General features: G+C 49.2%; 1 protein-coding gene across 1 annotated transcript in view; it reads left to right on the top strand.

The window, feature by feature from the left end:
• The window catches only part of LOC127577919 (protein Daple-like), a 279,944-nt gene that overhangs the window by 204,679 nt on the left and 60,414 nt on the right, over positions 1 to 14,851 (top strand). The window contains exons 18-24 of the mRNA XM_052029632.1: positions 495 to 659; positions 2,515 to 2,676; positions 3,169 to 3,446; positions 7,856 to 7,999; positions 9,139 to 9,325; positions 11,756 to 11,901; positions 13,483 to 13,572. Of these exons, the coding sequence (XP_051885592.1) occupies positions 495 to 659; positions 2,515 to 2,676; positions 3,169 to 3,446; positions 7,856 to 7,999; positions 9,139 to 9,325; positions 11,756 to 11,901; positions 13,483 to 13,572 (1,172 nt within the window). The remainder of the gene's footprint in view (positions 1 to 494; positions 660 to 2,514; positions 2,677 to 3,168; positions 3,447 to 7,855; positions 8,000 to 9,138; positions 9,326 to 11,755; positions 11,902 to 13,482; positions 13,573 to 14,851) is intronic.

The following is a 14,851-nucleotide window of genomic DNA, read 5'->3' as shown; positions in this document are numbered from 1 at the left end:
TTAGGGCTATTGTGATACATATATTCTCAGAAGGAACAGGTGATCTTAGACTCAACATCTCCACCAATGGTGTTTTCTTATCTTGTGCCCGGGTCTGTAGGAGGCACATTGACAGAGGTTGCTGGCTGGGGTTGGTCAGATACTCCATTATTGTTGTATCACTTGAGAATGATGGAAGGTGGACTCTACTTATACCTGATGCAGGGTTTCGACCCAAAACGTCACCAATTCCTTTCCCCCCCCACAGATGCTGCTTGACCTGCTGAGTTCCTCCAGAAGTTTGTTTTTTTTTGCTAAATGATCCAGGAGAAAGTGTCTTGGCCTGAAACGTCGACTGTCCATTTCCCTCCACAGATGCTGCCCGATCCGCTGTGTTCCTCCAGCTCCTTGTGTGTTGCTCCAGATTCCAGCATCTGCGGTCTCTCCTGTCTCTGTATTTTTTTGCTCATAAAGGCAAGTCTTGTAACTTTCTCATCCTGCCCCATGTTTCCCAGGTGAAGTGGAATCTGGAAGCTCTGTTGCAGCGTCAGGAAGAGGAAAAACTTTCGCCTAATTCCCCCGTGGGCTTCTCCCAGTCGAGCAGCGGCGAGAAGGAAAAGTGGGAGACCACCCTGGAGCTGCTGAAAGTAAAGGACACCGTCATCGAGGTTGAGAGGAACGTGAGTGCCAGCAGTGGGACCACAGGGTGTAACCCCGTGAGGGGTGGGGATATTGTGGGTGGGCAGAGAGAAGGCTACACGGTAGTGTAGCGGTTAGCGTAATGCTATTACAGCGCCAGTGACCCGGGTTCAATTCCCGCTGCTGTCTGTAAGGAGTTTGTACGTTCTCCCCGTGTCTGCGTGGGTTTCCTCTGGGTGCTCCGGTTTCCTCCCACATTCCAAAGACGTACAGGTTAGGAAGTTGTGGGCATGCTATGTTGGCGCTGGAAGCGTGGCGACACTTGCGGGCTGCCCCCAGAACACTCTACGCAAAAGATACATTTCACTGTGTGTTTCGATGTACATCTGACTAATAAAGATATCTAATGGAGGATCTCTCGGGCTGAAAACAATGCCACAATTGTAAAGAGCAAGAGTGTCCTGGAATGTTTATACCTGATGTCGGGTTTTGACCCAAAACGTCACCAATTCCTCCCCCACCCCCGCCCCTGCCACAGATGCTGCTCGACCTGCTGAGTTCCTCCAGCAGATTGTTTGTCGTATCCCTCCCTGATAAATTAAACAGATTATTGGTCATTATCAGATTGCCATGTTGATGGTTGCAGCAAGCAAAATCTTATCTTTCACACTTCACTGTTAGTTACATTTCGAAAGCGTTTCCTTGGATGTTCATTGAGTCACACTGCACAGGTACAGGCTCTTGTCAACCACATTAATCTACACCAATCCCATTTTATGCTCCTCACATTTCCATCAACTGCCCCCCAGATTCTATCAGTCACCCACACACAAGGGGCAATTTACAGCGGCCAATCAACTTACCAACCCGCGGATCTTTGGGATGTGGGAGGAAGGCAGAGCACCCAGAGGAAACCCACGCAGTCACAGGGAGAACGTGCAAACTCCACACGGACAGCACCGGAGGTCAGGATCGCTGGATCTGTGAAGTAGTGGCTTTAGTAGCTGCACCACTCTGTTTCCATAACGTTCCCTTGGATAGTCCCAAGCTCACAGAATACACGACAATTATAAATGTTTTTGCAAACAACTCGACTTAATTTCCATTGTAAATCTTCCCTCCCACCTCCCCCATCCCAAAACCATGACCGTGCCAACACCCCTCCTTTTGGAAAATGCTGACATCTTCTGTCTTAAAGGAAATTATTTTTATGCTGGGTTGCAAATGCCTGCTTCATTCCATCGAGACTGAAGCCCAGGTGTTTCCTCTTCTGAAGCTTCTTTTCATGTTTCATCAGAAGTCTCTTGTACACTAAAGATGAACTCTTGATCTCCCAATCTTCCTCGTCTTGCACTTATCTGCCTGCACTGCACTTTATCTCTAACTGTAACACTATTTTCTGCATTCTGTTATTGCTTTTCCCTTTGTACTACCTCGATGTACTTATGTGTAGAATGATCTGATGAGATAAGATATCTTTATTAGTCACATGTACATCGAAACACACAGTGAAATGCATCTTTTTGCGTGGAGTGTTCTGGGGGCAGCCCGCAAGTGTCGCCACGCTTCCGGCACCAACATAGCATGCCCACAACTTCCTAACCCGTACATCTTTGGAATGTGGGAGGAAACCAGAGCACCCGGAGGAAACCCACGCAGACAAGGGGAGAACGTACAAGCTCCTTACAGACAGTGGCCGGAATTGAACCCGGGTCACTGACGCTGTGATAGCGTTACGCTAACTGCTACACTACTGTGCCTACTCGATCAAAGCTCTTCACTGTACCTTGGTACATGTGACAATAATAAACCAATTACCAATCCGTAGTGCGGCTGAGTCGGTGTTTCTCCGAGGAGTTGCTGAAGCCACATCTGAGCTGCCTCTTGTATTCGCAGAATGCAGCATTGCAGGCTGAGAAGGAGCTGCTAAAGGACCAAATAAAGCAGCTGGAAGCACAGAACAGTGCTGTCAACTCCCAGATCGTCATCCTGCAGCGACAGGCGGCATCCATGCAGGAGCACAGCAATGCTCTGCAGATTCAGAACGCCAAGCTTCAGGTAGCCACTGCCTTCCCACACGCCCGTGTCCGCATCCCTGCCCCCCCGGACCTCCCTGACCCTCCCCGACCTCCCTGCCCCACCTCCCAGCCTCCCTGCCTCTTCTTTTCCCTCCTATTGTCCCTCAAAATCCTCTCGCTCACCCCACCCCTCTTCCTTCCTCCTTCCCTCCCCCTCCCCACTTCCCATGATTATTTCCCCCCTCCACTCCCTCCTTCCCTCCCCTTTACCCCCTCTCCCCTTGCATCATAGAACACCATAGCGCAGTACAGGCCCTGCGGCCCACGATGTTGTGCCGACATTTTGTCCTGCTCTATCCAACCCTTCCCTCCCACGTAGCCCCCCCATGTCTCTGTCATTCTGCCCATTCACCCATTGCTCTCGGTGTGTAGAACACGCTTCCCCCCGTGTCGGTTGACGCCGCTGTCCGGAAGTGCTTGTCCCTCTTGACATCTAACGTTGTTGGGTGTGTGGCGGGGATGGGTTTCTCAGGTTGAGAACTCGACGCTGAACTCGCAGAGCGCCGCGCTGATGGGCCAGAACGCAATGCTGCAGAACGCGCAGTCGGGACTGGAGAACGAGAAGGAGAAGCTGGCCAGGCAGAAGGAGGAGCTGAAGGCCACCCACGACTCCCTGCTCCAGGACCACGAGAAGCTGATGCTGCTCAATGAGCGGCAGTCTGCGGAGTGCGAAGCGCTCATCGCCCAGCAGGCCGGCTTCAAGGCCTCGTACAAGAGCCTGGAGTCCAAGCACAAGGACCTGGAGGGCAGGTAATTCTCACCCAGGAGGTTGCATTGCACCAGAGGTCTGGCTTGATGACCACAGAGCACTCACGCCTGTCGAGACCCGCTCCCCCTCAGACTCTTGTCCGTGACCTGATTCAACCGGGGTCGAAATGTCTAATACTAGAGGGCATGTACTTAAGGTGAGAGGGTTCAGTGCGGGGCAGGTTTTTTTTACACGGGGAGTGGTGGGTGCCTGGAATGTGCTGCCAGGGGTGGTGGTGGAGGCAGATACGATAGAGGTGTTTAAGAGGCTCTTAGATGGGCACCTGATTGTGCAGGAAATGGAGGGATATGGTCCATATGCAGGCAGAAGGGATTAGGTGTCATTATCTTAATTAGTTCGGCATAACATTGTGGGCCATGAGGCCTGTTCCTGTGCTGTACTGTTCTATGTTCTAACCTCGGCTAGCTCTGTTCCCACCTCCACCACCTCTTTCTACTGGACTGAGCCCTGCCCCACTCTCTGCTGGACTTACCCCTGGACTGAACACTGCCCCACTGTCCCCTGACCCATGGACTGACCCCTGCCCCACTCTCTGCATGACTGACCCCAGCCCCACTGACCCCTGGACTAAACCCTATCCCACTGACCCCTGATCCATGGACTAACCCCTGCCCCACTCTCCCCTGGACTGACTTCTGACCCCTGCCCCACTGTCCCACTGACCCCTGCCGCACCCTCCCCTGGACTGACCCCTGCTCTACTGACCCCTGGACTGACCCCCGCCCCACTCTGTGCTGGACTCAGCCCTGCTCTTTCACCTCAGTCCAACTTACGAAAATTACACAATTCCAATCCTGCCCTCCCTTCACCTTGTGAACCTTCGAGGTCGTCGTGTGAAATGTTGCAGAAATGCAAGTTATTTGTTGCAGCATTAGCGCCCCTCTTTCTCCAGTTCTGTGAGGGATGTACACTATGCATGTCGAATTTCCACCTGCCTGCCTAGTTCCCTCTCCCCTTGTTCCCCTTCCCCATCACCTCCCCCCTCTCCCTCCGCCCACCCCATCCCCTCCTCGTCTGGTTCCACCTATCGCCTTCCAGCCTCCATCGCACCCCCCTTCATACTGCTCTCCACTGACAATCTTTCCCCTTCCCTCACAGTCCTGATGCATGGTCTCAGCCTTTTACCTCCCCAGAGGCTGCCTGACCTGCTGAGTTCTTCCAGCGTTCTGCTTTCTGTTTGACTTTTTAAGTAAGTGACTTAGCCAAGTGATGAACTCCAGCGATAGATGCACCTGCCTTCCAGTGGGGTTCTGCTCTTGAAGAGCATGACTTGTGTGAATCAGTGGCCTTGTGCAATGACTCAGGGTGAAGGGTTGGTGAATTTGTTCCAGTGTGAAGACTCACCTTCAATTTGTACCCTTGAGGAAAGACTCCACCTCACCTGTAGATGGTGCATGGATCCATCTGCTCCCGTGACCTCCAGTGGTTGACATTAAATACTGCAGCTCGTGTGTGCACATGTATCTGCCTGTGGTGTGCCAGGAGCTCCAGCAGCTTAGTGTGTGTGTGGAGTGCATGTGTCTGCCTGTGTGTGTGTGTGTGTGTGTGTGTGGAGTGCATGTGTCTGCCTCTGTGTGTGTGTGTGTGTGTGCAGTGTATGTGTCTGCCTCCTTTTGTGTGTGTGTGTGTGTGTTTGTCTGTTCCTGTGTTGTATAAGTGTGTATCTTTGCATGTGTCTATATTTTGGGTGTGTATGTCATAGAGCTATCCAGCATGGAAAGAAGGCCCTTCGGCCCAACTCGTTCATACCGACCAAGATGCCTAGCTAAACTAGTCCCATTTCCCCGCGTTTGGCCCATATCCCTCTGAACCTTTCCTACCCACGTACCTGTCCAAATGTCTTTTAAACTTTGTAATTGTCCCCGCTTCTACCCCTTCCTCTGGCAGCTCGTTCCATGTACTCACCACTCTCTGTTGTCCCTCTGATCCTGTTCAAATCTTTCCCCTCTCACCTTAAACCTATGCCCTCCTAGACTTCCCTCTTCTGGGGAAAAAAGACTGTGACCATTCACTTTGTGACTTTATAAAGCTCTGTAAGGTCACCCCTCAGCCTCCTATGCTCAGGACAAAAAAGCCCCAGCCTCTCCTTTTAACTCAAACCTTCCAGTCCATAGTAACATCCCTGTGAATCATCACGCTTCCAGTGCCAACATAGCGTGCCCACAACTTCCTAACCCGTACGCCTTTGGAATGTGGGAGGAAACCGGAGCACCCGGAGGAAACCCACGCAGACACGGGGAGAACGTACAAACTCCTTACAGACAGTGGCCGAAATTGAACCCGGGTCGCTGGTGCTGTAATAGTGTTACACTAACCGCTACACCACCGTGCCTGCCCCAGTAATCTATTCTTTCACACGTGTCCATCAACTTCTATACTTTATTCTTCATTTCATTCGAATACTAGAGGACATGCATTTAAGGTGAGAGGGGGAAAGTTTAAAGGAGATGTGCGAGGCAAGTTTTTATTTACACAGATAGTGGTGGGTGCCTGGAAAGGGCTGCCGGGGTGGTGGTGGAGGCAGATATGATCGTGGTGTATGAGAGACTGTTAGATACATGAATGTGCAGGGAGTGGAGGGATGTGGATCATGTGCAGGCAGAAGAGATTTAGGTGAAATCGGCACCATGTTCGGCACAGACATCGTGGGCCAAAGGGCCTGTTCCTGTGATGTACTGTTCTTTGTTCTATAATGCAACCAGTAAATTTCTGTAGTGACTTCCTTTAAGACTCTAGGATGCAGACCATTGGGTATAAGACACCTGTCAGCTTCAAGCCCCTTTAGCTTGGCTTGCACTTTTCTCCAGTGATAGCGGTTGTTTTGAGTTCCTTCCTCCCGATAGGCCCTTGATTAGCTATTATTAATTATGCTTTTGGTGTCTTTTCCCATGAAGACCAATCCAAAATAATTATTCAGAATCCCTCCCACTTCTCGATTTCCCATTATTAATTCCCTGTTTCCGATGTTTCTTTAGCTGCCCTTTTTATATACCAGTGTGAATTCTTCTGATCTGTTTACTTATTTGCTAGTTTGCTCTATTTTATTCCCCCTTTATTTTAGTCATCCTTTGCTGGATTCTAAATATTCCCCAGTCCTCTGGCCCAACGCTAATCTTTGTAGCATTGTATGTCTTTTTAATTCAATCCTTAACATCCTTAGTTAACCCTGGATGGCGTGACCGCCTCGTAGAGCCTTATACATATATTTTTGCTGAGATCTATGAAATATCTCCTTAAATGGCTGCTGCCGTTGACCTTTCATCTGAACCTTGAATCTCATTTCCCAGTCCAGTTTAATCCACCCTGTTGTCACACCATTGTTAATTCCTTTCATTTTAATTTAGGACCCAATTTTCTCAACGCTCAAACTGAATTTGAAATTCTACCAAGCTATTATTACCCTCTCCTTGGCAATCCTTTAAAACAAAATCATTAATTAATCCTGTCCTGTTGCACAATATCATATTTAAAATCAGATGAAGGGTCTCAACTAAAAATGTTGACTGTCCATTTCCCTCTACAGATGCTGCCTGACCTTAGTAGCTTGCTCCCGAGTTGATTCCTTACTTTATTGCGTTGAGAAGCTATCCCAAGTTATACAGCATGGAAACAGGCCCTTCAGCCCAACTTGTCTATGCCGACCAAGTTGCCTAACTGAGCTAGTCCCATTTGGCCCTTATCCCTCGAAACCTTTCCTGCCCAAGTGTCTGTTAAACGTTGTAATGTTCTACTACTTCCTCTGGCAGCTCGTTCCATAAACCCACCCTCTGCATGAGAAAGTTGCCCCTCAGGTCCCTTTTAAATCTTTCCCCTCTCACCTTAAACCCATGCCCTCGAGTTTTGGACTCCCCTACCCTGGGAAAAGTTTACCTTATCTATGCCCCTCATGATTTTATAAAGTTCTATAGGTCACCCCACAGCGTCCCACGATCCATAATACACTCTATGAACTTGTTCTCAAGACTACCCTTGCCAATTTGATTTGTGTCCAATGTATTCGATAATTAAAATCGTTCTTGGTCATTGTGGTACCTTATCTATAAACTCCCATTACATACACTCGGGAGGGAGGGAGGGAGTGACTCACACTGCCTGCCTGTGCTGCAGTGGGTGCCCCTTGTTCGTTTCCTCCCCCAGTTGCTTGCTGCGGACGTTGTGGTGACCTGGTGTGACTGTTGTGTTATGTCTCCTCCCGCAGGTACCTGGGGCTGTGGACGTTGTGGTGACCCGGTGTGACTGTTATCTCGTGTCTCCACCCGCAGGTACCTGGGGCTGCAGACGTTGTGGTGACCCGGTGTGACTGTTGTCTCGTGTCTCCTCCCGCAGGTACCTGGGGCTGCGGACGTTGTGGTGACCTGGTGTGACTGTTGTGTTATGTCTCCGCCTGCAGGTACCTGGGGTTGCGGAAGGAGCAGGCCAAGCTGCAGCAGCTGGACTCAGAACTGCGAGCGCAGAGGGAGAGCCTGCAGCGGGAGTCCAGGAGGAACGCCGTCATCACCGAGGAGAACAGGCAGCTGAAGGCTGACGTGAGCAGGTGAGGGGTCAGGTACATGGGGTGGGGGGGGTGCCCAAAATCGGATGGGGCTGTGTGCACTCGGGTCTGTGCAAGCAAGGAGGCGGAGCCTAAACTCATTGCATTCAAATCGGAGTGGGGCCTGGATTTATGCAAACATGAGGGTGGAGCCTAGCCTCTGCATTCGAATGGGACCGAGCCCGGGTAGAGGCAGAGTCTGTGAGGGCAGGTGGGAGTGGCGGGGTCTATGGGCAGGTGGGAGGGCAGGGTCTGTGTAGGTAGGTGTGGGCGGAGTCTGTGCGGGCAGGTGGTGTGGGCGGAGTCTGTGCGGGCAGGTGGTGTGGGCGGAGTCTGTGTGGGCAGGTGGAGGTTCTGAGTCTATGCAGGCAGGTGTGGGCGGAGTCTGGCGGGCAGGTGTGGGCAGAGTCTGGCGGGCAGGTGGGCAGGTGGGGGGCGGAGTCTGGCGGGCAGGTGGGCAGGTGTGGGCGGAGTCTGGCGGGCAGGTGGGGGCGGAGTCTGGCGGGCAGGTGGGGGCGGAGTCTGGCGGGCAGGTGGGTGGAGAAGAGGTGGAGCTGAGGATTCATCACTGGAAGTTTGCGGAAGAAACAAACTCCAGATCTTTGTGTGACTTCACTGGTGAGGATCCGATAATGATTATTGCTTTCACATGGTCCCTTTTACAAACTTGAAACGTTTCACAACCAATGGGATGCTGAGACAGCCAATTCACGCACAGCAAGCTCCCAGAACAAACCAGTAACAAACAGCCATTTGGTGAGCAATAACCATTCTCTGGACACCAGGGAGATCTCCCTACTCTTCCTCAACTTTAAGGATCTTTGTGGTCCATTCAAGTGAGCAGATGGCACCTTGGTTCAAAGTGACTCCCTCAATTTTTAACAGTAGGTGTTAGGCTCGACTTAAAAGCAACCACCACCAACCTAGTCAAACTTCCTTCATAACTAGTTATCTACAATCCTTGTTAATCTCCTCCGTGTGGTCACATCCTTCCTGCTGTGTGGTGCCCAGAACTGTACACCATCTTCCAGCTGAGGTGTAACTGGTGTTCTGGTGTGAGCTCCCTGCTGCTGTATTCCATGCCTCGTCTGACACTGAAGGTGCAATGGTGCATTTCACACTTTGTGACCTGTGTGTTGCAGGCTGCACTCGATGAATGGCACACTGAAGGAAGAGTATGACCGGTTGCAGAGCGTCACCAAGGAGTGCAGGAGCAGTCTGAACAGCACTGAGCTGGAGCTGGAGAGGTGGAAGGCACAGTATCACGAGCTGAAGGAGCAGCACCAGAACCTGGACATCTCGCAGACCAAGATGGGCAATCATTGTGAGGTACTGGTGCAACATAGAACAGTACAGACACAAAATGCTGGAGGAACTCAGCAAGTCAGGCAGCATCTATGGAGGGAAATAAACAGTCGACGTTTCAGGTCGAGACCCTTCGTCAGGATCTCGACCTGAGACGTCTACTATTTATTTCCCTCCATAGATGCTGCCTGACCTGCTGAGTTCCTCCAGCATTTTGTGTGTGTTGCTCCAGATTCAAGCATCTGCAGAATCTCTTGTGTCATAGAACGGGTGTTAGTTCGTCACAACATAGAACAGCACCATGTTGTGATGAACTAATTAAACTAGTAATCAAATGCCTAACTCAACTAATCCCTTCTGCCTGCACAATGTCCATATCCCTCCATTCTTTGCACATTCATGTGTCTATCTAAGAGCATCTTGAATACCTCTATCGTATCTGCCTCCACCACCACCCCTGGCAGCACATTCCAGACACCCACCACTCTCTGCGTAAAACAAAACTTGCCCCACACATCTCCTTTGAACTTACCCCCTCTCACCTTAAATGCATGTCCTCTGGTATTAGACATTTCTATCCTGGGAAAAAGATATCGGCTGTCTACTCTACCTATGCCTCTCATAATCTTATAAACCTCTATCAGGTCTCCCCTCAGCCTCTGCCGCTCCAGAGAAAACAACCCAAGTTTGTCCAACCTCTCCTTGTAGCTCATGCCCTCTAATCCAGGCAGCATCCTGGTAAACCTCTTCTGCACTCCTTCCAAAGCCTCCACAGCCTTCCTGTAAGGGGGCAACCAGAACTGAATGCAATGCTCCTGATTTGGCCTAACTAGAGTTTTCTTGAGCTGCAGCATAATTTCCTGACTCTTGAACACAATGCCTCGACTAATGAAGGCAAGCGTGCTGTACGCCCTCTTTACCACCCTGTCAACCTGTGCAGCCACTTTCAGGGAGCTATGGACTTGGACCCCAAGATCCCTCTGTAGGTCAACATTGTTAAGGGTCTTGCAATTAACAGTGTACTGTCCCTTCACATTTAATCTCCCAAAGTGCAACACACCTTATGGAAGTTTGCAATCATGCTGGGGGTGTGTGATGTGGAGTCCAAGTTCATTGTCATAGGCATACGTACATAGGGTATAAACGTCACGAAAATGAGCTTTTAGCAGCAGCAACACAATGCAGTCCTGGTGTCTCCAATTAAACCAGAATAATGTGCAAGGAAATCCCAACAATGTAAGTTGGCAATGCTTTAACGGTGTAATGTTACTAATGGTTGTGTGAGTCTTGCTGTTGAAATCCTCCATTTAGAATGAACAGGTTAACACAAGAACCAGAGGTCAACACAGTGTGTGTCACTGTGCACAGAGATGGCATCAACTGCTCCTGTTGAGATAATGACGTCTTCCGTGTAGTAAAAGGTCCCGGTTTACTTGCGTTAATTCTCATGGGATGAGGTTTCAACCCAACCCTAGGGCATCTGGTGACAGAGGGTGGAGGGCTGGTTTTGAACCCTCGCTCAATTGCACTCTCTGTAGGGGGAGAGAGGGTGAGTGACGATCCACGCAGTCCAACAGCCCCCTCATTGGGGCAGGGGTGGAACCAACGTCGTCCTTGGAATCTCGATCTCTGCTTTGTTCAGGATGCACTGAACCTGAACTAGTGGGTCTGAACCCACCATGTCCCCACTGGTTGGTTCCCCCATTGGAGAGGAGAAGGAAGGGTGGCTGGGGCAGGAGGCCAGTTACATGAAGATTGTTTTACCCTTGGAAGCAGGGATAACTGTTTCTCACTTTACTGAGAAGCACAGAAGAACCGCAGATGTCAAAAATCTTAAAATGAAACAGAAAATACCGGACGCTGCAGCAACTCAGCAGGTCGAGCAGCATCTGTGGGAGGAAAGGAATTGTGGATGTTTCAAGTCAAAGCTTGTATCATGTGGCTGTAATGTGCAATAGAGTAATTATGAAATATTTATAGATTCCTGAATGGTAAGACATTTATTTATGTGGTGGTGGGCTGTTCCAAGCCAAGGACTTCGTGATCTTTTTCAGACACACATTGTCAGGTCTCTTCAGGTTCAGACTGAGGAGACGGACTTTGGTTTCCAACTCCAACCTTCACTCTTGCTTTCTTTTTCTGGTCCACGGCAGGCACGGTAGTGTAGCAGTTAGAGTAGCGCTGTTACAGCGCCAGCGACCCGGGTTCAATTCCGGCCGCTGTCTGTAAGGAGTTTGTACGTTCTCCCCATGACTGCATGGGTTTCCTCCGGGTGCTCCAGTTTCCTCCCACATTCCAAAGGTGTACGGGTTAGGAAGTTGTGGGCATGCTATGTTGGCGCCGGAAGCGTGGCGACATTTGCGGGCTGCCCCCAGAACACTCTATGCAAGAGATGCATTTCACTGTGTGTTTCGATGTACATGTGACTGATAAAGATATCTTCCTTTTGCAAAGCTGCTGACCCAACTGAAGAGCAACCTGGAGGAGGAGAATCATTATCTGCTGAATCAGGTTCAGTCACTGAACCAGCAGAACCAAAACCTCCTGGAGCGGTCCATGGAGAGCAAGGAACTCTACCATGAGGAACAGAAGCAGTATATGTGAGTTAAGGGCTTATTTGGCCTGTTTTTTTTTGTTCTTGCTCACTTTGACATTCTCAAAGTCAAAGCTGAGTTTTTTGTTATGTGCACAGGTGCAATGAAAACCTTACTTGCAGCAGCATCACAGGCACATAGCATCAGATAAGCAGCATTCACAAGAAAAACATAAATTAAACACAATGTTTACAAGAAAGAACACAATTAGAACATTAACCCTGGGAAAAAGACTGAGTGCATTCACCCTATCTATCCGTTTTAGTGCAAAGTGATCATGTGTTGCTAAACTGTAGTGATTAGGGTTGTGCCGGTTGGTTCAAGAACCGAATGGTTGAAGGGAAGTAGATGTTCCTGAACCTGGTGGTGTGGGACTTCAGGCTTCTGTACCTCCTGCCCGATGGGAGCTGCGAGAAGATGGCATGGCCTGGATTGGTCTCTAAGTTGAGACCAATTCAAGTACCCTTGTGCTTAACCTTTAGCAATAGATTTTTGTGGAGAGACATGAGACAGCAAGTCCTGGTCTTTGAGAGGTCAGCTGAGTAATACTGACTGAGTATCCTCTAGCCCTTGTGGCTGGTCTTGCTGCAGGATATGCATGGAATTGAACCGGAATGTAGGATGTTCCTTGGCCTGGTGCAAGTCAGCCCCGTATCAATGGGCTGGTGTTACTGTAGGGAGGATATTGGTGTAGTTTCTTCCAATTGCACTTGGACCAGTGTTTAATTATCACTAATGCATCTTGAAGAGGGTCACCAACAAGGCCACCTGGAAGGGTGCATTAGGGAATCAAAATCTAGAGTTAAATAGAGGCCTGACTGGCTTCTTCTGACTGAATCAAATGGGTTTTTATAATAATCCAATAGTTTGTTGGTCACCATTGCCAGTAATAGTTCTCTATTCTCATTTTCACTTTGTTAAACTTAAATTCCATGGACAAGACATATTGATGAGGGCAGTGTGGTTTATGTGGTCTACATGGAATTCAGTAAGGCCTCTGACAAGGACCCATGTGGGAAATTGGTTAAAAGTTAAAGTTCATGGGATCTAGAGCAAGTAGACAAAGCAGCTGCAAAATTAACTCAGTAAATAGTGGGATTTGAACTCGCTTCTGTCAATCATTATTCCCATTATCTGCATTGCTAGTTCAGTGATGTAACCGGCATAGCACATTCCCGATTCCATGAAAACCTGTCAAGGAGTCAAATGAAGAGGCAGGAACAATCCGACTGAGACATAATCACAAAGCTCTTGACCAGGCAACCTGATGATAATGTGCAGGAAAACACCAACGTTTCCAGGATCCCCTCCAAATCACACACCAAGCTAGCCAGGGCAGTGACCCTTCCTTCGCCATGGCTGGTTGAAAAGCAAGTTTCATTCTTAGCAGTACTAGGAGTTCCCATCAGATGGACTGTGGCATCTCAAGCAGAAGATCTCTCAGAGCAACCAGGGGCAGGCAATAAGTTAACAGTCCGTGTCCCTAGATTGGAATATTTACAGAACTTGGCGACTTGTTCATGTTTGATATCTAAACCTCAAGAATCCTGTGCTAATCAACTATTGTACGTTCATTTCCTCCTCCAGTGACAGGTTAAATTCCCTTCGAAGACAAAAGGAGAAATTAGAAGAGAAAATAATGGACCAGTATAAATTCTACGAGTCAACTCCAAAAAGGTATTGCCTTACTTTGCAAATTGACTTGTCCGTGAGGTGGTTCTACATCAGAGGTAATGGGTGAATCCCTCCCTTGACGTGGACAAGACGTTTTGATGAGGGCAGTGTGGTTTATGTGGTCTACATGGACTTCAGTAAGGCCTCTGACAGGGTCCCACGTGGGGAACTGGTTAAAAGTTGAAGCTCATGGGATCCAGAGCAAGTTGGCAAATTGGTTGCAACATTGACTTATTAATAGGAGGTTTGTGCGATTGGAAGCCTGTGACCAGTGGTGTAGCACAGGGATCGGTACTGGGGACCCTTACTGTTCTATACATTAACAAGTTAGGTACAAACGTAGGAGGTATGGTCAGTAAGTTTGCAGTTTATACAATAATCAGTAGTGTTATTGCTAGTGAGGAGGATAGCCATGGAGTCATACAACGGGGAAACAGGCTCTTTGGCCCAACTGGTCCATGCTGACCAGGATGGGCCAGGCTGCTGGATGATCTCGATCAGTTGGTGAGATGGGCAGAACATTGGCAGACAGAATTTAATCCTGGTAAATTTAGGGTGATTTTGGGAGGACTAATAAGGGTAAAATATAGCAAATGAATGGTAGAGCCTTAGGGAGTATTGAGGAACAGAGGGATGTACGAGTCCAAGGTCCCCTGAAGCTGAGGTATATAAGGTGGTGAAGAAGGTGTATGGGATGCTTCCCTTCATTAGCTGGGCAAAGGATATAAGAACAGGGAGATGAGAGTACAACCTTATAAAATATTTGTTATGCCATAGCTGGAGTACTGTATGGAGTTCTGGTCACCACACTGTAGGAAGGATGTGATTGCACTGGAGAGGGTGTAGTGGAGATTCACCAGGATGTTGCCTGGGGTACAGCATCATGGGGAGAGACTGAATAGGCTGGGAATGTTTTCCTCAAAGTGGCTGAGGAGAGACCAGACGGAGGCATTTTCCCATAGTAGAGGTATTTAAAACTAAAGGGCGTAGCTTTAGGGTAAGGGGTACAGGGTTTAGAGGGGATCTGAGGTAGAACCTTTTCACCCAGAGGGTGGTTGGAACCTGGAACGCACTGCCTGGGGGGGGGTGGTGGAGACAGGTAATCTCACAACATTTATGAAGCATCTGGACGAGCACTTGAATTGCCAAAGCATTGAAGGGTGTGAACCAAGGTCTGGCGAATGGGAGGGATGACTATAGATGGGTACTTGATGGTCAGCATAGACACAAAGGGCTGAAGAGCCTGTTTGGAATTGGTTTATTATTGTCTCGTAAGATAAAT

Source organism: Pristis pectinata, chromosome 1 (genome assembly GCF_009764475.1).
Source record: "Pristis pectinata isolate sPriPec2 chromosome 1, sPriPec2.1.pri, whole genome shotgun sequence".
Classification (NCBI taxonomy): Eukaryota; Metazoa; Chordata; class Chondrichthyes; order Rhinopristiformes; family Pristidae; genus Pristis; species Pristis pectinata.
This window is presented reverse-complemented; position numbering and strand designations above follow the sequence as displayed.